General features: G+C 43.9%; 2 protein-coding genes across 2 annotated transcripts; one reads left to right on the top strand and one right to left on the bottom strand.

Annotated features, from left to right (window-relative positions):
• The first annotated feature begins 4,444 nt into the window (after window positions 1-4,444).
• MASP2 (MBL associated serine protease 2) lies at window positions 4,445-9,566 on the top strand. The gene is given in 7 exon segments (XM_088066569.1): window positions 4,445-4,500; window positions 4,784-5,003; window positions 6,324-6,501; window positions 6,744-6,875; window positions 8,705-8,740; window positions 8,743-8,808; window positions 8,811-9,566. Coding segments are annotated over 7 exon segments (708 nt in total). The 5' UTR covers window positions 4,445-4,495; the 3' UTR covers window positions 8,882-9,566.
• A 6,680-nt stretch (window positions 9,567-16,246) lies between these two features.
• TARDBP (TAR DNA binding protein) lies at window positions 16,247-21,496 on the bottom strand. Its single transcript, XM_005530469.3, has 6 exons — window positions 21,379-21,496; window positions 20,751-21,003; window positions 19,872-20,035; window positions 19,423-19,563; window positions 18,558-18,728; window positions 16,247-18,167 (listed from the first exon to the last, which is right to left on the bottom strand). Exons 2-6 carry the CDS (start codon window positions 20,986-20,988, stop codon window positions 17,637-17,639), a joined length of 1,245 nt encoding a protein of 414 aa, XP_005530526.1. The 5' UTR covers window positions 20,989-21,003; window positions 21,379-21,496; the 3' UTR covers window positions 16,247-17,636.
• Between the last annotated feature and the right edge of the window lie 8 nt (window positions 21,497-21,504).

Below are 21,504 nucleotides of genomic sequence, written 5' to 3'. Positions count from 1 at the left end.
TCCCACACCCAAACTGGACACTCCATTCCGGGAAATGCAATCGGAGGACACTCAGAGCTTCTCGCATGTGAAAGGACTCTGCTCCACCGACCATTGACTCAGCTCAACGGATCCGGGAAGTCTATTCAAACTCTTTTGTTGGACGGTGCTTACTCCGGATTTTGCCCCAGGATACGAAAACCCCTATAAGAACCCCGGACTGCAGTGCCTACTTTGTGGATTTGGGTAAATCTGTACCTCTGGGTATAGACGTCTCCCTGTCCACCCAGCGCTGCGCTGATTTATTTTATTGTGGTTTTTTCTCTCGTTGTTTGTGATTGAAATTGTTTTATAATAAATCGCTTTTTATATTAACCCTATTTTTGCCGTTGCATTTATAACACACAGGAAGAGCAGTCATGAAAAAAAGGAAAGAATGAAAGGGAGATGGAAATAGAGACAGCAGCCAAATTTTGACTTCCAAAGGCAGACCTTGTGCTGTGAGCTGACAGCACCTGGAATTTGTATAATCACATGCATAAATACACAGACAGCCATCCATGCAGTTGATTGAGATGGGCTGGCACGGGTGAAAATTATGTGTTGGATTCTGCAGCTCTGCAGTTGAACAGAACTTATGCATGTAATTACACATTATCATTTTCAGTATGTACATATTCATGGTATAATTTGTGTGTGCTTTGCACTCTGAGCTCTGTGGTGGTCCTGGAGAGTTCACATTTCCACCCTGAGACCAGTCCCACACCGATGATGATCATCTTTGCTTTTGCAAGCTCTGCTAATGCCAGAGGAGTAAAACTGTCAACCGGTATCTTTACCTCAGAATTATTGCAGATCTTCCTAGACAATCTGAGCTCAAATCCAAGTGCTTTCCGATGAGGATGACGCTGTAGAATTGCATTGGCTGTCCTTTGAAAGCCAGCACATGCAGAGTAGAGAGGCCAAGGCCAGTGTTTTTTTTGCTGCTGGATAAATGTCCCCCAGCTCTCTGTAGCAACTGGAGTCTGTCTTTGCAAACAGAATGTGCAGCAATGAGATAGCAGTAGACAGCATGGGAAGGAGGAAGGCGTGTCCTAAGTGAACAAAGTATCTTCCCCCATTGCAGTAGTTTTCTCTGCCTGCTATTTTTCCCCTGGCAAGACTATTTTTTTCCTGTTTCATAGCAACCAGGCTCTTCCCCCTGCCCCACTCTAAGCTCTGCTTGCTCCGTCTGTGTGCTTGTCTTTTGATGAGAGTCACACTATTTGATTTGTAATGAGGAAACAGAACATCTTTTCCTCTGCTTTATTTCCTTCCCCTCGTCCTCTGAACACCTCAGTGCAGAAGGATGGGATTTAGCCAGGCAAGAGCAAGCATCCAAGCAATCTCTTAGAGCTCTGCAGAGGCAGCTGGCATTTGAAAAAGAAGGGGCAGTCGGGAGCAATGTCTTCAGGGATCACAGCAAACAGCTATTGTGCTCATTTGCTCTCCTGGTTGATGCAGGGACAGCTCTCCTCTGTTAGATGACTTTGCTGTGCATGATTTTCCTTCATTCATTAACCAGCCTCTTGCTTTGGCACTGTACCTGTGTTTCAGAACTGGAGGCATGTCCAGACGCTCACTCTCCTGTTTATCACGCCTGAAATACCAATCAGTTTTTACAATGCTTTTTGTGGCATTGCTGTCAGAATACAGAAGCTGCCTTTCAAAGGCCCAGAGGTGGTTTTGTACCTTGCACGAGCTGATTTTCAGAAGCACTGTGGCTTTACATGGTCCATTTGAGAATTGAGCTGTCTGGGACTTTTTTGATTAAATCAATAGTGGGGCTATATTGATTTTATTTTTAGAAGGTCTCAGAGTTTGTCACAGCTTAAACTCTCAGTAGAAACACATCTTAGGCAGAACCTACCTGAAGTAACATTTCTGCAGCTTGAAAATTTGAGATTAGAGGGAAATCTGAACTACTACAAGGTAGCTATGAAGAGCTACCTTGTGACTTAGCCTGAATCTCACAGCACGTTGGTGACGGCCCTGCAGAGCTGCTTCCCAGCCTTCTCATTTTTTCAGTTCGTTTCTGCTACTATCTAGGTTGGCAGGAAAAGTGGAGTTCAGGTCTCTGGATCTTAGTGGTACCAGCCTGAGGCACTGTGCTGGCTGAGCAGCTCTGCTTTTGCTGATTTATTCATGTGTCTGACTTGGCTGTCTGCACTCACTGTTTCCAAAGGAGCAATTTGAAAACTTTCCTCGACAGTCCTCAATGTAGAGTAGTAAAAGCATATTTTGAGAGACTGTGCAGGGTCTGAAAGTATGGGCTCAGATGAGGTCATCTCAGTGTCACTGTCAGAAGTTGTCAGAACTGTCAGTAGTTGGGTTTTTTTTCAAGGTAAGTCCTTTCTCTAAACCTTAGCTTGGTGTTTCTGTTGAGAATGAGGCTACCTCAGTCAGCTCTCAGCATGGAAGGAGACAGGAGCACAAGACAACTGGGCAAACTTATCAGGAGATACCCATCATTTCTGGTAACACCCAAACTTCCTGAAGTGGATTGGTAACTCAGCAAGTAACAGGGCACTGGAAGCTGCAGTGATGTGGATGAAGTCCACTCAGCCTTTGTGCTGGCTTAGTGCTGTGCCAAAGAGAAATTGTGGGCAGGAAGAGCATCTAAGGGGCCTGAATAGCTATCAGTGCTCCCAAAATGGTTATACACCTGGTGAGCTAATCCCCAGCAGCATTTTGGAGGTGAAAGAATTCTGGGCAAAGAAACAGGAACAATATTTTTGGCCTTGTTTACCTGAGGTGCTTCTCCAGAGACCATGCCAGAGGAAGGCCAATGTGTGCACCAAGTGTTCAATTTCTCAGGCTCCAGCATAACAGTTTATTAACTCAGCTGTCCTGTTTCAGTGCTCAGCAGCAACTGTCAGCCTCAGAGCAATTCTGGGCTGTGAGAAAATTTTCAGACCTAAGATCAGAATTGACTTTCCATTCCTCTGCTACTGATCTGAGCAGGAAGCCCGAAGTGGGATGCTTCTGGAAGTATTTATGCCTATGGAAATCAGGCAGCAGCTCAGTCAGGCATGGACTGATTTTTTTTCAAAATTCTCTGTCTATTCCCTCATTTCCAGATAGTATCGAGTCCACATCTATCTTTGTTGATAGGATCATTTTAGCAGCTAGTGGGCCATGGGAAAAGTCAGTGTCCTCTTGGTTCTTGTCCATTAGCTGTGCTCGTAGGTATTGCTGCTACACAATTACTACTGCTAGTACTTTTCCCTTCACTTTTATTAAATGGTGTTTTCTGCTCGCAGTCTTATGAATGGTTTGTTGTCCTTAGTTTTGTTCATATAATAACTCCTGCTTTCCTGCCAGCACCAGCTTCACTGCCTGGGGTAATGATTTTTGGCTGTTGTGAAGGTGCCCCTTTGATTACAGGATATCTCAGGATAAATTTCCTGCATGTGCAATCCAACAGTGTGTTCTCTGCTGCCGATTGGTTTTCCAATTCTGTCCATTCTATGTCCAGAGATGGACATAGGCTCAGCTTTAATATGTCTGGGTTTTCACCCTCTATTTATTAGGCCTATCTCCATGTGTGCTGGAATAGAAGTTTTGTGGGAAACCTAAATGTTGATTTGGAAAGAAGCAGTCTGCATGCAGGGGAATTAATAAAACTTTGTGTCCCATAGTGTTTGCTCTCCCAGCTGAATTCCCTGGGTGGTGTGAAACCCCTGTGTGCGTCCACAAATGTTTAAAAGAAAATTTGGGTATTTTTTTTAAGTGTGACTTTTTACCTTGTGGGTATTCCAGGATGGGCAGGTTAAAAAGCAGTCCGTGTGTATGAAGAAGGCATGGAGTAGGTTTCTGTCACCACAAGCATGCACTGGATTAAAATCTGCAGCTGAGAACTGGAAGACTTCGGCATCTCTGAAACTGCTGCTTGTGTGTACTGTAGTGTTATGTCCCCTAAGTATTCCTGTCCCATTGCAAAGAACCATCCAACCAGACTCATAATTATTCTAAAATCCTGTAATGTGCCCCATTATTGTTTCCAACATCTTCGTGCTCTGATAATGGAATGAGCTACTTCCTGTAACGTGCTGTTTGCATTAACATTAAATGTGGATCAGTTGTTTAGAGGGAAAGAGCACTGCCAGCTCCCCTTGCTCACCAGGACAGATACTGTCTGGAGCCACCTCCTCCCACTGCCTGCCTTCCCACAGAGCAGTGATATTATGGCTCCCTCCAAGAGCCTGCAGCATTCCTAACCCATCCTCTCCATCTCTGCCTGCCTCTCTGTGTCACTGACTGAAACCTGAACCAGAGCCTGGTTTTTAGTGATTGCTGTTCCCAGAACTCAGCAGGCTGAAGGGGGTGGAAGGGAGATAAACACAAGGGTTCAACATCCAGACAAACACAGCAGAGCACACACAATAAATACATCCACCCCCAAATGCAAATACATGATAAGGGATTCCTTCTCCAAGGCTCAGAGCAGAACAGGCTCAGACAGGAAGGCATCAGAATGAGGTGAGTGCAGTCACCTCCAGCTCCTCTGTCCACTTGGCTTTGTGCAGGGTCTGGAAGGCATGAGCATGAGGGTCATCCTGTTTACTTATTACTACAATGACCCAACTGATAACTCCCGATTGTTTTCATTGTTAAGTGAGGAAGGTGTTGGGCATGCAGGTTGCAGCTAGTGCTGAGTGACCTGATTTGGTATTGAGAGGGGCAACTAGGATATGTGGCTTTTGGGGTATGATCCAAGTTAATGCTCACTCTTTCTCCGATAATCTCTGTCCCTTTGACACAGGCTGTTTATTTTGCTGGCTGTGCTCTATAGTGGAGTAAGGAGCGGCATTGTGCCACAGAAAATGTATGGGAGGATCACATCCCCAAACTTCCCAAAGGTCTACCCAAATCATAAGGAGAAAATATGGAATATTACTGTCCCCAAAGGATATTCTGTCCGCATTTACTTCACCCATTTCAACCTGGAGTTGTCCTACCTGTGTGAATATGATTATGTGAAGGTATGTGTAGGACGGGGTAACATGTAGCAGACGCACCTGTTAAAAGCTCTGTTTATGTGATCCTGGGTACATGCAGAATCAACTCTTTGTCAGCTCTTGATTTCAGTCTGTTTGTAAAGTTCAGACTCAGGTGGTTTCTAAATTATGTGTTTATTGAGGCCTACAGGACCAGGAAGCAGATGTGGCTGCCACATTGGAACATCTGAAACATGAAATGTTTTTTGCTCAGAAAATTCTGATGCTTTTCTGTTGTGAAGCAAAAAGTTTGAAATTTTGCCCAAAACAATATTTGAGCATTTTGCTAATGTTACAGTGTTTTAAATTAACAAGTAATACTTGACACAGGTTATAATGGGAGACCAAAAAATGTAAGTGGTCATCTAAACAAGATACTGTCAGTTCATGTGAGCAGGCACTCACAGCATCAGTTGCTGTGTTGCTGGCTTATGCGAGAAACAGCCTCAGGAAGAGGAACAAAGATACTACCTTAGGGAACTGTTTGGGGGAGTAGCAGTGTCCATGAAAGATGTGTGTGCTCTGGTCCACAGGATCTGTCACTGATTTGAGGCCGTGCTACCTCTGCACTCCTTTTGTTGTTGTTTCGTGGGCCTGATGTACAATAAGGTAGGAGCTGCGTACACAGGGAGTACGCAAATTCAGTTTGCATCTGATTGAACTGAACCAGGCAGCCTTGTTCCTACTGAGAAAAATCTCATTTCCATGGTTTTATATGGCAAGTTGCTCCCATCCCCCAGATGTCTTCTGTTCTTCATGTGCTTTCCTTTGTGTAGGACAGAATATCCATTTCTGGTAGGTGTGTAGTACGCAGCTCCCTTTTTACCATGCCCAACATAAAACCCCATGGATCAGAACCTTTATGTTAAAGATAAATGAAGAGCTGGAACTCTAATACGTGCATCATAGAGCAAGTGAGACACTTGCTTAAGGACACTTTTTCCTGTACATTTGAATTTGTCAGTATATGAAACCTTTTTACACCAGTTGTCTCTGGCTTCACTGAGACCTGATCGTCACTGAGACTGCCAAGTTAACAGGAATATTATAAACAAAGCATGGCTGGCATCAGAGCTTTGTGAGGACCTCTGATGGGAGAAAGGGAGACAAAATTATGGTCTTAAATCACAGAGAACAGAGGAAATCCACTCCTATCTGGCCTTGGATGTGGACTGACCTCCAGAAGCACCTTTTGTGAGCATCCAAGCTTCCTTCCTCACATTGTTAAACATGTTCATTTCCAGCCATGGCAGCAGGTTGGGAAGATCTGTGTTCACCTGGTGGATTTGTCTGCCTGTTTTGCAGCTGAGCTCTGGTGGGAAAACCTTGGCTATGCTGTGTGGACAGGACAGTACAGACACTGAGGAGGCTCCGGGTAACAGGACGTACATCTCTGTTGACAACCACCTTGTGGTAGTGTTTCGGTCTGATTACTCCAATGAGAAACCATTCACAGGCTTTGAGGCCTTTTATGCTGCTGAAGGTGAGAGAACGGCCCCTCTTGTAGATGGAAGAGCCACAGCTATGGTGAGGCTGGTGCTTCCCTGTGCTCTCATAGCCTGAGGCTGCTGGTGTGGGGCAGGAGAAGGTGGTCTCATTGTACAGAAGCAGATGCAGAGTGGCACAGCAGCCAAAGACCAACCTCACAAAATACAGAGTGGCTGAGACTGAGAGAACATTTCATTGAAATGTCTTGTTTTCCTGATTCTGTGCTTTGCCCATTAGATATTGATGAGTGCAAACAGCCATTGGATACTAAGCCCCTCTGTAGTCATCACTGTCACAACTACATGGGAGGCTACTATTGCAGCTGCAGGGTTGGCTACAAACTGCATGAAAACAAGAGGACATGTACAGGTGAGCTCTTTCTAGATGAGGAGATACTTCCCTATCTACAACATCCACTTAAATCCAGTCCTGACAATAATATCAAGGTCAAAGCTGTGGGGTTTGTTTTCATATTTAGTATTCCCTATGTACCTGGTGCAGCTGGGAGGAGGTTCACAGGCTTAGTCAGGGCTGTGAGCAGAGGTCCTGCTTTGCAGAGGGGCTGTGAGCTAGTGGCTGCTGTTAGGGACATTTCTGTGTCATAGCAAAATGCTGCACTGCCGCTTGGATTTTGCTACTTCTTTCCACCTCTGTTCAGCTTTAGGTGAGCAGAATGGAAAATCAAGTAATGTCTCACACTTCCCACCGCAGACATTTCCACAGACAAGCCTTCATGTATGCCAGTGCAGCCAGTCTTGTAAAACTGAATTTATCTTGCTCCCTGGGTACTGAGATCCCGAGTATTCTGGACCCAAGTTAGTAGATAGGTTGGGAAAACTACCAATTGAGTTGTGAAGTTTAATGAGGAAATCATTAGATTGCTACCCTGTAAGGACACAGGCCAAGAAGGAACATGGTTGATGTATCACTGACACCGGATACCATTATCCACACGTTAAATGGCCAGGCATGGATCTCTTGATCAGAAGGGCTGACAGTGTGAGGTCTATCTCACTGGCTGCTGTCTGGCTCTGTTCCACAGTTCATAACTAGGGAAAGCTTCTGTGGTGTCAGGCGGTGAGGTGTCTGGATCAACATGGTAATGAGCATCTCAGGATTCCCTTTGCAGTGAAACATGTGCCTACATGGGGTAAGAGGTTCACCCCTTATGGGTGCAGCTTTGCCAGCTGGAGCTAAATCCTGTCTGGAAAAAAATCAACACAAATACTGCTCATAAATGCTGTCATAGGTGAAAGCCAGTGTTACCGCTGAAGATGAATAGATAACACGCACACAGGTCGAGGTGTGGTGAAAGAAAGAGAAAGTTTATTTTTCCTCCCAGGATTTATAGGCTTCTGACCACGGTCAGGAATTGGATGGTCAGGTTAACACTTTCTCACTGCACTGGACATGAGAGATGTCCATCACAAGACGTGTAACAGAAAGAATGTACACATATCTATGTTTACAGTTACTGTCCTGGGAAAGTCTTTAGAAAACTACGTTAGCAAGCTCAGAAGCTGAGTTTTCAGGGCGACAAGCCAGTTTCTTTGAGCTCCCCCATGCTGAAATGCAAAATTGGATCTAACTTCCAGTGCTTAAGGCTGCCTTGGCATTTGCCTTCCCAACAACAGACTATTACAAACTCCGTCCATCCATGGCTGCCTGGGTCTGATTCAAGATTCGAATTCTTCATGCCTCCAGAGTATTGGAACAGACATGTTCATTCAACCTGTTGTTCCTAGGGTGATGCCTTTTAGCACAAGTATATGGATTTACTGATGCTGTAAAGTCTTAATGTGAAGGTGCAAAATGGAAAACTGAACTAGCAGACGAGCAGCTCTGCAATGACCATTCACGTGTGCACATTTATGCCCCCTCCTTGGAAAGAGCTCCAGCAGAGGGAGCTGCTCAGCAATTGTGAGGGGCTGAGCTACCTTGACGGTGAAGACATTGGGAATTGCTATGATGCAGCTGATGTGCTGGAACGTGTTCCCATTTCAAAGCCCTTAAAACCAGCACTGCAGCTGCTTCAGCCACTGGGCTGCAAGGCAAAGGTCTCTGCAGACCTCCTTCAGGAGCTGAGGGCAAAAGCTTCCCTTGTGTCTTTTGGGCTCCTGTTTGAGCTGGCTGGTATTGACAGGCTCTTTTTCTCCTTTATTTTCCAGCAGGAGATAATTAAGCGTCTCCTCACTTAGGCAGAGATGGAGACAGATGTGCTGGGAAGAGCTGGTTTCCTTCCTTCCTGACTTGCCTGTTGCAGTCTGCCCAGGGCCTGCAGGCTTCTCTTGCTCCATGACTTGTCCATGTGGTTCCTTGCCTTTCAGACTTGCCTGCTGCAGATAATAAAGAGGCTGTTGCCAGTTGAAAGCTGAATGCAGCCTCTGGGGCATTCATTTTCTCATGTTCTCATGTGTCACTTGAGAAAAAAGAAGGTAGCTCAGGCAGGAACTGGTAAGAGAGAAGCTATTGTGAAAGGCCCCTGAGCATCACAGCTACCTGAAGAGTCTTGAATTTTAAGCTCTTGTTGCTTAACCTTACTTAGTTCCTAAACAGCAAGAAGACCAGAACCACACCATACCTTTGTTCCCTAATGCTCCTTTTAGATATGCTCTTGTCTGCACCCAGACTTCTAGACTGAAACTTTCTGTTCAGAGCCCATTCACTCTTTGGAAAGGTCTAAATTTCTTTTAATCCCGGTTTTGACCATTTCTCCGTTGAGAACCTGGATTCATGGCTGAAGTGTGTTCTGGTGAGCAAAGCCTCAGAGTTCTAGGTGTTTGCTAAAGTAATATGAATGTATGTAAGTTGTGTTTGAAAACCTATGAGAATGAATTCAGGGGGGCACACAGAGGTGCAGTCACTGGGGTGATGAATAGGTTCATGTCAAATAAAAGCAGCTGATCATTACTTTCTGGGAAGATGGTCATAGAGACATTGTACTGAAATTACAGCTTGTACTTAAAGAAACACTTGGTGCCCAAAGGTGTTATGACTTGTACTGGGATCTTTCAGTTGAGCTGAGTCACACAAACATAGAACAAAATATTATCCTTTTTACCTGTTCCTTCTTTCCTTTCCCAGTAAATGCTTGCAACTCAAATATTTCCTGCAGTAGCAAGTAGGGCTGACATAGACATAGCGGAAACAAGCTTCTCTCTCTGAAGTAAAAGAAAGCTTAGAATCTTGGCTTACAAAGTCCATGGTTAGTTAAGGGACAGTAACATCCCTTAACTAATTCACAACTTGTTTCCCTTCCATTAAAATGGCAACCTTAAACTGTGTGGTCTGTTTCTAGGTGATAATCTGTAATTAATGCCTGGATAATGGCATTTTTGCTCATGGAGGTTAGCATGGTGTGTTTGATTCAATTTGAAGTCAACCAATTTCCCTCTTGCAATTAATTCAGTGTCAGAATAGTGAAAAAATCTGTGGTGTTATCAGGCAGTCCAGCATGCCTCATCAATTACAGGGTTGCTCATACAGCTTTTGCAGCACATCATAAAGCCTTTGTTCCCAGCTGATCAAAGCACCACTTCACAGTGATCAGATGCTGTCAACAAGCAGAGGTCCTCCGGGCAGTTGTGGCTGTTCCTTCTTGCTTCTTTTCAGAGGGGAGCATTTGTGGCTCCAGTTGTGTCAGCAAGAGGCACAGCTGGTTTTGCTGGAAGAATACAATTACATTCTAAATGCCTGGCAAAACAGGCATTAAAAAGAAAGGGCTGCATTCAGAGGCTTCTGGAATTGAGGAGCTGATATCTATCTTACCATTCCACACACTCTGGGGCAGCAGACAAGATGCAAATCTAATACCTTGGAATGTTTCTGAAGAGCTTCCAGTTTTCACACTTATTTCTGCTGTCCAGCCCTGCAGCTGCATCAGCGGTACTTTCCCAGTGTCCTTCCCTGTCCCTCACCTGAAGCAGGAGTGCTGGGTAGTGCTGGTGCCCTAGGCCCCCTGTGAGAGAGGAAGAGAGACAGGTACATATGTGGCTCCAGAACTTTCATGAAGGCATAGACAAGTGTAGAAAACGATCCACTACCTTTACCCAGTGCATCCAAACTCAGTTAATACACCAATGGTCATAATTTCCTGCTGTTTGGTTGAAGGCTTTTACCCAGGCCACTGTCAGAGTCAGGTTTTTACGGAGAGCATAGGAGAAATCACTGGCCCTGACTATCCTACACCTTATCTCAGCTCCTGCAGCTACAGTATCCAGGTAGAAGAGCTTCCTGATCATGCTGGAATTCATGGAGACCTTTTATGTGAAGACACACACAGGAGTGTTGTGCCCCTGTGTTGTCCTTAAGGTAAGGTGAGGTTTATTGCAGTTCATCACAGACTTCATGAGACAGGCCCAGCTCTTTTACTGCATCTTCTTCAGCCCATGTTTCACCATGTTAATGTAGAGTTGTGTCACTCTGTATGTTTCCTGGTCCACTTCTCTGTTATATTTTAGGTTTGTTTTGTTTTTTCTCCCAACACCCTCTGCTTTAAAAATTGACTGAAACCAATCAGTTATGTGTGATGACTCGACAGATTGCATCACAACCTCTGCCCTATTCCCACAGCTTCATGCTGGAATGGCCTGAATATCAACCAAACAATGATACCGTGAAACAGTGGCTTCATGGGTGTATTTTTGGTAGTGTACCTACGACATGTACTACTCCTAAGTGGCTACTAGGAAATTTACTTACTTCTAAAGTACAACTTTAAGAGAACTCCAGAATTCCTGCTGATCTTACAGTCCAGCTTGGAACCAGGCATACGATTTTATTTTAATAGAACAATTTTCCTAACTTGTCAAGAGTTACAAGTTATATGTCGAGGCAACAGATGTCTTGGGCTGGTCCTGTGAGTTGCAGCCAGGCTGTGTGCAGGTCACTGCTCCTCTTTGGTGTGAGAACACTATCAGGCGTCAGTCACTGTTTTTGTTTTAATTCTCAGCAACTGTAGATTGTGTCCGCGCGAGTGAAATTGTGTAGAGAAAAGGCGTGATTTCCCACAACAGCCTTTAGCAGTAAGTAACAAATTCGCCCTGAAGGACGCTGTGAGCCGTGCAGGTTTGCCTGTTGCGCGGTCCTGAAGCACCACGCCGTGGTCAGAGCGCACCGGTGCAAGCGCGGCACATTAGGGCGGTGCTCCTTCGTGACAGGGTAAGGCTAGTCGACGTAGGTGAATCCTGTCAGCCCTGTTCGACTTCATTTCTAGGGCATTAAACACATAGGTGCCCTTTCTCGTTACCAATTTCCGTTGCTCACTTACTGGAATTAGGTGTGTTCGGGGCACTGAATTCGGCAGTAAATGTGCTTTGATGTGCTCCCCGAAAAACTGTTCCTGTCTGTGCATGCCTTTCTGTACGTCTGCTCTTGCTGATGCCCTGGATGCTGCTACTTAGAGATTTGCTTCTAAATATGTTGGAAGAAAAGAATGATTTTACAAAAGATTTCCTAAGATCAGTGCAGTGAGAATTTTTAATGTTCTTTCATTACGGATCTCTCCAGGGAAGTTAAAAGAGTAATACATGGACATTCCTGCTGAATACTGTGTTTCAGACTTAGTTCTTAGTAACTGAACTGAAGTTCTCAGCAGGCAGTTTTGGAAGATATTCCAGTCTGTGTATGCCTATGAAATTTTAAAATCACAGCTAGGCGATTGTGGTTTGGGGAGGCTCAGGCTTACCTCAGGTAGTTACTTTATAGCCTGTTTGAATTGATGCACATATTCACTGCGTATGTAGAAACCCAGAATAACTGAACTGATGTGAGATTTAATGTATTCCACACAAACACTGGGAGCACACCTGGGTGTGCATGGAAATGCAATGCTGAAATTCAGTGTCAGTGTGAATGAAGCCCTGTTCTGACCCAGAAAGGCAAATCATAATGGTAAGGTCTGAAGCTGGAATGAAATGTGGTTCTTGGCTCTGGGGCTGTGCAGAGGGAATGCCCCAGCCAACCAGCACATCTGGACACAAATGAATTCTTACTGTACTTAAATATGCAATATTTAAGGCCATGTGAGAATGTGAAAGGTAGCTAAATAGTCTTAACCCAGTTACAGCTGACAGCTTTCTTATAATTGTTTCTTACCATTCCCCCGTCAATCAATGGATTTAATAGGTTAGCTCCTGGGAATAGCACAAGGTGGGAAAGTGACACAGTCACCTTCTTAGAAGCCTGCAGTGACTCAAAGGACACCTAAAATATGGTCTCAGATGATGCCTGTAGAGTGTCACTACTCTGCTGTATTAAACAATGTCCAGCAGTTCTACTGATGGTTCTCATTCGTGTTCTCTGGGATGCAGGTAAAGATTCATATGTGATGATGGATACTGGAAAAATTCCAGCCTGTGCCTCGTACCAAGCCTACAGTGACATGTTTGTGCAGGCAAGTTACCCAGCTTGGCTACTCCACTGTTTATGTAATGGAGGAGGTACTGCCCTGTGGCTTTCTTAGATTTTCCTGGAGCACCTTTAAGCTCGTGAAGCAGAACTGTTTCACAGAATGTGAAATGCAGAATGTTCATTTATTTTAGCAATCAATTTCTACCTTTATATTATGCCGATTTTCAGAATGGCAAGTGCTACAGGTGCTGTTTTACAGGATAGAATGCTAACAAAACTGATAATGTTATAACACCACAGTGTGACTGTAGTTTCTATTATTGACCTTAGATTTGTTAAATCATCTACTATTGAAAATGCCTTGGTCATGCCTGAGGCTCCCTATTGCAGAGTAATGCCGAGAACTCAATTCAGTTCTCCGTGAGGAGAGTAAAAAGACAGTAAATATATTCCTGTATTCCAGCTCTCCTTGGAGAATACAGTTTCATAATTAACTGAATTGTTGCTTTTAAACCGATTGGCATTGTTTCTGAGAGGAAGATTGAACCATGCTATAGCAGTATTTGTGAGGGGAAAAGAATCCCCCACTGCTGAGGGTTGTGGATTTTATTTGTTTTTTTAATGCCTGAACTGCTAAATTAATTACTCCATAAAATTGGTCAAGATCCAAGACTGAGTTTTGGGAGAAACATTGTATAATGTAATAGCATAACTGTCCCTCTTATCTTTTAGATTAGAATATCCATATATTCCAATTACTTTAATTTACATTCAGAACAAATGCACTTCCTCCTCTCTGCCCAAATTCCTCATCAATGCTGTCTCTCTTGATTACAGAACTTTTCCAAGGGATGCAATACTAATGAAAATTGTATTCTAAATCAAATACTCATTTGCAAGCAATTTTACCATTCCAAAAGAATCCAGGAATTACATTTAGAATCATTAACTTAATTTAATCCATAGAAGCACAATAATTCAGTACTTAGATCTCAAATTGTTCAACAGCTTTTGCTGCCAGTGTTGTTTTACACTTTGTGGAGTGAGTTCGTGGAGGAAGATGAGCCTGGACAGCTGCCCTGGTAAGTGGTGTTAACTACAGGGCAAGGAGAGTTAGAAGGTGGCTCAACTGTGCATGACAGTGGGGTTCTAACAGCTGCTTACCATATACCTGATCAAAAAACACCCACAGCTTTGAGGAGTAAATTGGGAATTTTGAGAAAACACTGTGAAGGTGGCCAGGGAGGAAATTTAACTCATGAAGGTCGTAAAAATTATCTTGTACCCTTTGTTAATGGTATTATATACATATAAGTGTATATGGTGACACTGAAGCAGAACTCAATAGTATTAATCTTACATGTACCTGCTTACCAGGGAGATTGAATGCAGATGATAGGGTAGGGAAGAAATGTCCCAGCAGCTGTCACAAGTCCTTCAGCAGTACAAAGCTGTCATCTGCCTACAGCATGCTTTATTCATTTCTTCATGAAGTGGATTTTGTTTTCTTATAAATAGTGCTGTGAGTTCTTGTTTGACTGCAGCTTCTGACTGAACACAGGTCTGATGCCTGCAGAGCGCCGACATCCCTTCACCCACCGCTCAGAGATGTGGTACCAGCTCTTTGGTGTATGTGGGGGCATTTACCAGCCCTGTTGTCCCTGTGCCCCTACAGGTTACTGCTGCACTGCCCATGCCTGAGAGGTTCCTGCTCTCAGCTGTAAAAATTGTATTTCCCTGAGCAGTTTTCTGAAGAACAAGCTTTCACATTCAGAGTTTCAGTCCAAGAACAGTGGACAACAGATACTTGGAACTGATTAGCAGTGTTAGAAAAAACATGTTTTTTCTATTATAGCGACCCCCTTACAGTATACATAAACTTCCTTTTTCTTGGATCTCAGACTCTTTCATTAGCATTTCACTTTCTAGAGTAATGTAACTGAAAATGAAGTATCTCTTTAAAAAAAATGAAGACTCGAAACACTTCAGTGTATTTTCAGTGACAGTTTATTCACTCATAAACATTAAAGTATGCAAAGCAGTTTAAAAATGCTACTGAAACTTGAAATTCTAATATTTTCAGAAGATTTTGTTTGAAGGTGAAGGAAGGCTAAAATTACTAGCAAAGACTACTCAGTGCTGCCAACCAGCCTCTTAAACCTAAACCTGAACAATTCAGACAGAATTAAAACCATGCTAATTATAAAAACTTACCATGAGGTTCCTTGCGGGGGTCACAGTTAGTCTTTGGAGGTCCAAGAATACCATTTTAAAGTGTTACTCAGCAGAAGTAGCTGGTAATAGTGCAAGTGCTAAAATGCAAAATTCACAGATGGGACAGTTTGGAGATTATTCTGATTAAGGTGCAGAAAAAAAAAAATGTAAGCAACTTTTGCAGTGGAATATGAACAAATGTGTGGGATTTCTTTCTCAGCCTGTGTTTAGAAATCCTCTTTAAACCAAACACATTAAAGCACAACTGATTTTTAAATTCTGCAGGTGGAAAACTCAGTCATGCAGCTGTCTGCTGTTCAGATGCTTTGCTATTCACAAGCCTCAGTGAGATACAGAGTAAGGAAGTTTCACTTGAAAATTACATAGGTTAAAAACTGTGTAAATATCCATATTCAGACTACTCACAGGTACAGCAGTATTATGGTGTATAGAAAAACACAGATCGAAGCTTCATTGGGTTGCAACCCCAAGAACACAACACAATTCCTCAAGCTCGTACCACAAGTGGAAATAACCATCCACTAACTTCTGCTCTAACACCGTGTACTTTGTTAAGAAGCTGCCTCCTACATCTGCAGCTGTCATAACTTAGTTCAAACTTTTATCAGTCTCTGAATATTTAATAAAGCTTTATTCATCTGGAAAGTCTTTCCTGTGACTAGTTTTAACAGGAGTTAACAGCATTCTTCTGGGCTGGAAGTGTGGCAGAACCCTGTTTCCCATGAGTGGGCTGATCTAAAAACGAGTTAAAAACATTCATCCCCAAAGGAGATGCTGTGGACAGAAATCCATCACGACACCAGTTCTGTTTCCCCCAACCCACTTCTGATAAGGAACTTCAACTGCTAAAAGAACAAGTAATGTTCCTTGGCACAGATGAAATCTGGAGGGAACTGCTTACCAGTCTAGGTGCGGGCACCCCAAGATGTGGGACCTGGATTTTAGATCTATGTCACTGCACAGTGCAAGGGTACAGTGGCTTAGAGGTGGGTGTCGGGGATCGATACGTGCTGAGCGGTGGCTCCTTTAGAACCTGCTTATCTGAAACAAACCGAGTGGCTGCAAAAAGCTTTACAGAAGTTCATCGCAAAAGGGTAAAATTAATTAACTGCTATGAATTCTTTGCATTCAGGGCTGCAAAACAAAGACACATATTACTTAAATCAGTTTTATTTAAGAATTTCCTACAGTGACAAATCTTATAAAAAGCATCCAAACACGAAACTGCAGCAAACAGCATTCTTATGGGTATCTTACAGACAGTGGAACTTCCACCCTGGAGAGGCACACTGAGCTCTAGTGATCTCTGCTAAAAGAGCTATTACAAAGCACACCACAAGCTCAATGTTCTCATCACAAACCCCCAGCGTCTTCAAGTCACATTACCACACTTACAGATCATTAACAGAAAAAAAACCACACACCATACAGCATTCACAGCAGTTGACATAAGGGAAAAGAAATACAAATATTCCATTTCACGTAACACATTCAACTAATTGATTAACTAAGTAGAGAGCCCACTTAAAGTCTTCCACATGTGGATGTCCTTTGAATGCAATAAACACTCGTACGTTATCTGCTATCATTGCTCTCCGCACACTCTCTCACCAAAGCCACAGGATTGAGAGACATCTCGCCAAGTCAAATAAAATCCCATTAATGCACCACCAGGTCTCTGCATGCGCTCGCTCCTTTATCTCGCACATACCAGCCCTCTCATGCCTCGGCACCACCACCAATCCCACACATGGTTTCAAAAGTTCAAACAGCCTTCTGGTTCCATCTCACAGCCTTGCGTTCACAGCGTTGATACGACTCCATGAAATAAAGAGTAGCGGATAAAAATGGAACACCCACCGTCTAAGACGCAGCATGCGCGGTGTGATGAAGTATTCTTGGATGAGAAAGCATGTAGACAGAAGTATTCCTAAGGCAGAATATTTACAGCACTGCTTTCAATGAAGTGCTTCTTCTATACACATTTGAAATGAGATGAACTGCAGAGATTAAATGAAGCCTTCATATCATACTTTAGTATGGAGGGGAGACAGTGTTAAGAAAAAAACAAACACAAACAAAAACGACACTGTGTTGTCCAACGGGGCGCTTGGAGAGTCTTATGGTGGGATCAAATTAAAAACAAGAGGGAGAATGCTGTTTCTGACCAATGGTTCCATTTTGAACATGCAAAGAATTCAGGTAGCCAAGAAACAAGGGATAAAGAATTACAGGAGAAGCCTTTCCTATCGACTGTAGTGTTAGTTCACCTATCAGGCAAACAGCAGTCCACTTCCAAGCATTCAGAATTCCAACTAGATATGTAACAAAACTTAGAAAATTCCTTTTACCTTTCTTTTCTTTTTCTTTTTTTTTTTTTTTTTTTTTTTTTAGAAAAGAAAAATGTCAAAAATACTGCTGAATATACTGCACACTGAACAAATTCATTTGGAAAACTTTAGTATATACGTAATTTACAGTATACTTACCATGAGTTAGAAAAATTTGATTTCCCACCATAGTCACTATCAGAGCCCACTGCGTCTACATTCCCCAGCCTGATGACTTAGAATCCATGCTTGAACCAAAGCCTCCATTAAACCCACTGCTGGAGCCTGTGTTTGAGGCCGAGCCCCAGCCTATCGCTGCCCCCGAGTTGGACCCTCCGTACGAGTTGTTGCCTGAACTAAAACCCTGGTTCTGTTCCCGCTGCATGTTGCCTTGAGGCTGGTTGTTTCCCGAGGGCCCAGACTGGTTCTGCTGGCTGGCCAGCATGCCCATCATCCCCCAGCTGCTCTGCAGGGCCGCCTGAGCCGCTGCCATCATGGCAGGGTTGATGCTAAAGGCCCCAAAGTTCATACCCCCGCCCATATTGCTGCCCTGGTTGTTGCCCAGTCCTCCCCCACCTCCTCTGCTGTTACCAAACCCACCCTGATTCCCAAAGCCTCCCGGGTTACCACCAAATCTTCCACCTCTCTCTAGTTGTCTACTGCTATTGTGCTTAGGTTCAGCATTGGATATATGTACGCTGATTCCTTTAATGATCAAGTCCTCTCCACAAAGAGACTGGGCAACCTATAAGAAATAAGGGATTGATTAAATGTATGTTAGATGCCCTTTTTTTTCAAAAATGTTATTAGTACAAGGCAAAACACAAAACATCCCCTACGATTCTGGGTAGATATTTATCCTGCAAAGAAAACATATGCATGTACTGAATTCAATTTGAAGTGATTTAGTTTTGCAATCATCACTACACTAACTGCTGGTTACAAACGCCTGTCTGCACAGTTGCATCTAAAAGCGTAATCTCAGTCTGTTCAATAAATCAGATCAACCTGACATCACTCTAATTCTCAAGACAGCGGACAAGTAAGCATTTCATGTATAGTTCCAGAAATGATGCTACTATTTATCATGCTACTAAAAATGTAGTCTATGAAGTTAAAATATTTTAAGACTTACCTGATCATCTGCAAATGTAACAAAAGCAAAAGCTCGGAAGGGTTTAGGAATGAAGACATCTACCACTTCCCCATACTGGGCAAAGAACTGTCGGAGTTCATCTGCCGTCATGTCCTCAGTGCAGCGTCCAACAAACACCTTCCTGCTGCGCAAAGGTTCATCCGGACTTTGCTGGGGAGAATTGAAAGAAAAACCTATCACAACTATAGTCCTTGAGAACTGGGTTCTCAAGGTAAATGACACTCTTATAATCTAGCCTGTTCTGAAGGGTGCTGATGGAAAAATCTTTGAGATTGCAAATTTAAGACTTAAAATAAATAAATTTTAAAAAAATTCTATTCCAAGAACATAGCTGCACCTTGGTACAGGTGGGGAAGAAGAGCCACAAGAAAATGAGCACAGGAGCAACACATAGGGATGGCGACAAGGACACTGCAGAAGAACACTTTTTTGTAATAATTGCATACACAGACAAGTATAGAAGCTACAAGTTCAGTTTGGAACTCAAAGACTTGTTCTGCTCTTCCCCAAATTAGTTATTCCATCTGCTTTATTCCGCATTTATTCATGCAATAGGCAAGTCAGGCAGGTACTGCTGGACATCAAACACAGATTTCTATCTGTATTTCATTCCCTCACATAATGAGCTATTTTCCCAACGTTTCAATTACTTCCAGCTCACCCACCTCTCCCGTTTTACTTCCTTACTCTCACTTGTTCTGCTCATTCCCAGTAAAGCCACATCCCAGAGTGGACAGTTAAATCTGTGCTCTCTAGGGCAGCTGCTCTGCCCTAACACAGCTGACAAAGAGGTGCACTTGGGAGTGTTTGTTACAAGTAAAACCAGCAGTAAATCCCAAAGTACCTTAGAGTTGGGAAGTTTACAGTCACACCATCTTCCATCGATCATGTGCCGCTGAGACATTACTTTCACTTGGGTTTCATAATCCGTGAACCGAACAAACCCAAAACCTTTTGAATGGCCGGTTTTAATATCCTTCTTAACCTAGGTGGAAAAAAAACCCAAAACCCAGAAGTAACCACTAGTATAAAGAGTGTTGTTACTGAATGAATTTGGTAAAAATCTGTTCGAGAGTTCATCAGTCTTATAACCATTCTTATCACAGCAACCTCTAATTCCTTAACATCTTCTCCCAAAATTAACAGGCTCATTGAAAAAAAAGACACCCTTAGGAAGAGACACAGCTTCTGATCTTGTCCAAGTTTATAAAGCTCCTTTGTTTCTACTCGCTTTCTCAGAAGCCTGATATCTACTCAATGTCCCTCCCTACTTGAGCTGCAAATGGATTTTACCTGCACCATCAGAACTTCTCCAAAGGTACTGAAATATTCCTTTAAGTCTTGTTCAGTGGTTTTCCAGGGAAGACCCAGGACTATTAAATCTGAAGTCTTCTGTACTGCTCGCTTCACTTTCACAGCTGATGACGCATCGGTTTCATCCATTTTTCTCTTATTATCTGAATATAAAAAAGCACATTAGACATCCTGAGCTCTGGAAATTGACCCACTGACTATGAACTTCATGGTATTAAATTATAACCCATGATGAGAAAGTACAGATTGCAAGAGACACACACCAGCTGTTGAGAGCTGACTGGAACATATATCTGACTGCCCTGAACCAAAGCCAGTCCACAATAGAGTCCTCCTCCAAAATGCAATTTGACCCAGTTAGTTCTGCATTAGTTTATTTAAGTATTATCCAGCAACATCCAGAGTCCTATAATGTGGAGAAAAGATGAATTTTTAACAAGATTACTTCACTAGCAATTCACTTCCTTCCCCTCTTTTTTTTTTTTTGGAGGTGGAGCAGAGTGGCCAGGTTTCTCCTTTCCTGAGCACTTCCAAATGGTACCTCTGACCAACCCATGCCTTGAGAAGTGTCTGTGACTACAGAGAGATTACAGTACACTATAGTCTTTCAAGGCCTATATGAGGCTATCCTTCAAGGATAACACAAGACTTTGTCATTGAAGTACTCGTTTGGGTCATACTAAAAAAATTATAATCTCAATGGGGTCAAACCAACTGGGCAAAACAGACACCTGAATAAACCAGTAATCTCTTGTGAATCCGAGAGTTAGAGTAACAGTGTTGCCATGTTAGGTCAGCAGCGACTAGGACCTTAAAGAAAACAGCCTTGTACAGAGAACCGAAGCCACGAGGACAAACCTTTGGGGTAATTCACGACGTAGACTAGGTTTCCCCAGCCGGCCTCGGGGGCGTGCAGGATGCCCTCGACCAGCCGGACTCCCCGCATGCACTGCGACACCGGGTTCCGGTAACGCAGCCCGCACGCCCCGGGGAACTGCGCCGTCACCGTGGACAACAGAACCGTGCCGTCGTCCTCCGATGGGATTTCGATGGGCTCATCGTTCTCGTCCTCCGTCACCCGGATATACTCCGACATCTTCGCTGGAAGTTACTGAAGTACAAAACGGATAGAGCAGGCGTAAGCGATCACCCTATACCCCCTGACTTAGCTTTCATCTTCTTCGCCCTGAGGCACGGGTATCTCTGTATTTATTACACAAGAGGGGCCATTCATAAACCTTAAAGCCTCCGGCCCTGCCGTACACCTCGGTCCGTCCTGGAGCTATGGAGGTACCAACACCGACCGGTCCCCGAGCACGGCGGAAATTCTCAGGAGCGCCACAGGCTCCTCTCGCGGAGCCGGGAGCACAGCCCCCCTCGGCCTCGCCGCCTGCCGGGTCCGCCCGAGACCTCCGAATGCGGCTCCACCCGCCTCAGCACCGCGGGCAGCCGGGCCGGGCCCCACCCGTCCCCGCGCCCCGCTCACCGGCCAGGAAAGGGAGCGACGTCCCAAGAACCCCTCGACAACTCCTCCACCGCGCTCTACCCGCCGCCGCACAAAATGGCGGCCGCGGCCCCTCAGAGGCCGGGCCGGGCCGCGGGCCGAACCATT

This window comes from Pseudopodoces humilis, chromosome 24 (genome assembly GCF_049639895.1).
Source record: "Pseudopodoces humilis isolate 2021_Gansu_Grassland_sample_001 chromosome 24, ASM4963989v1, whole genome shotgun sequence".
Lineage (NCBI taxonomy): Eukaryota > Metazoa > Chordata > Aves > Passeriformes > Paridae > Pseudopodoces > Pseudopodoces humilis.
The sequence above is the reverse complement of the archived record's forward strand: the minus strand, read 5'-3'. Positions and strand labels throughout refer to the sequence as shown.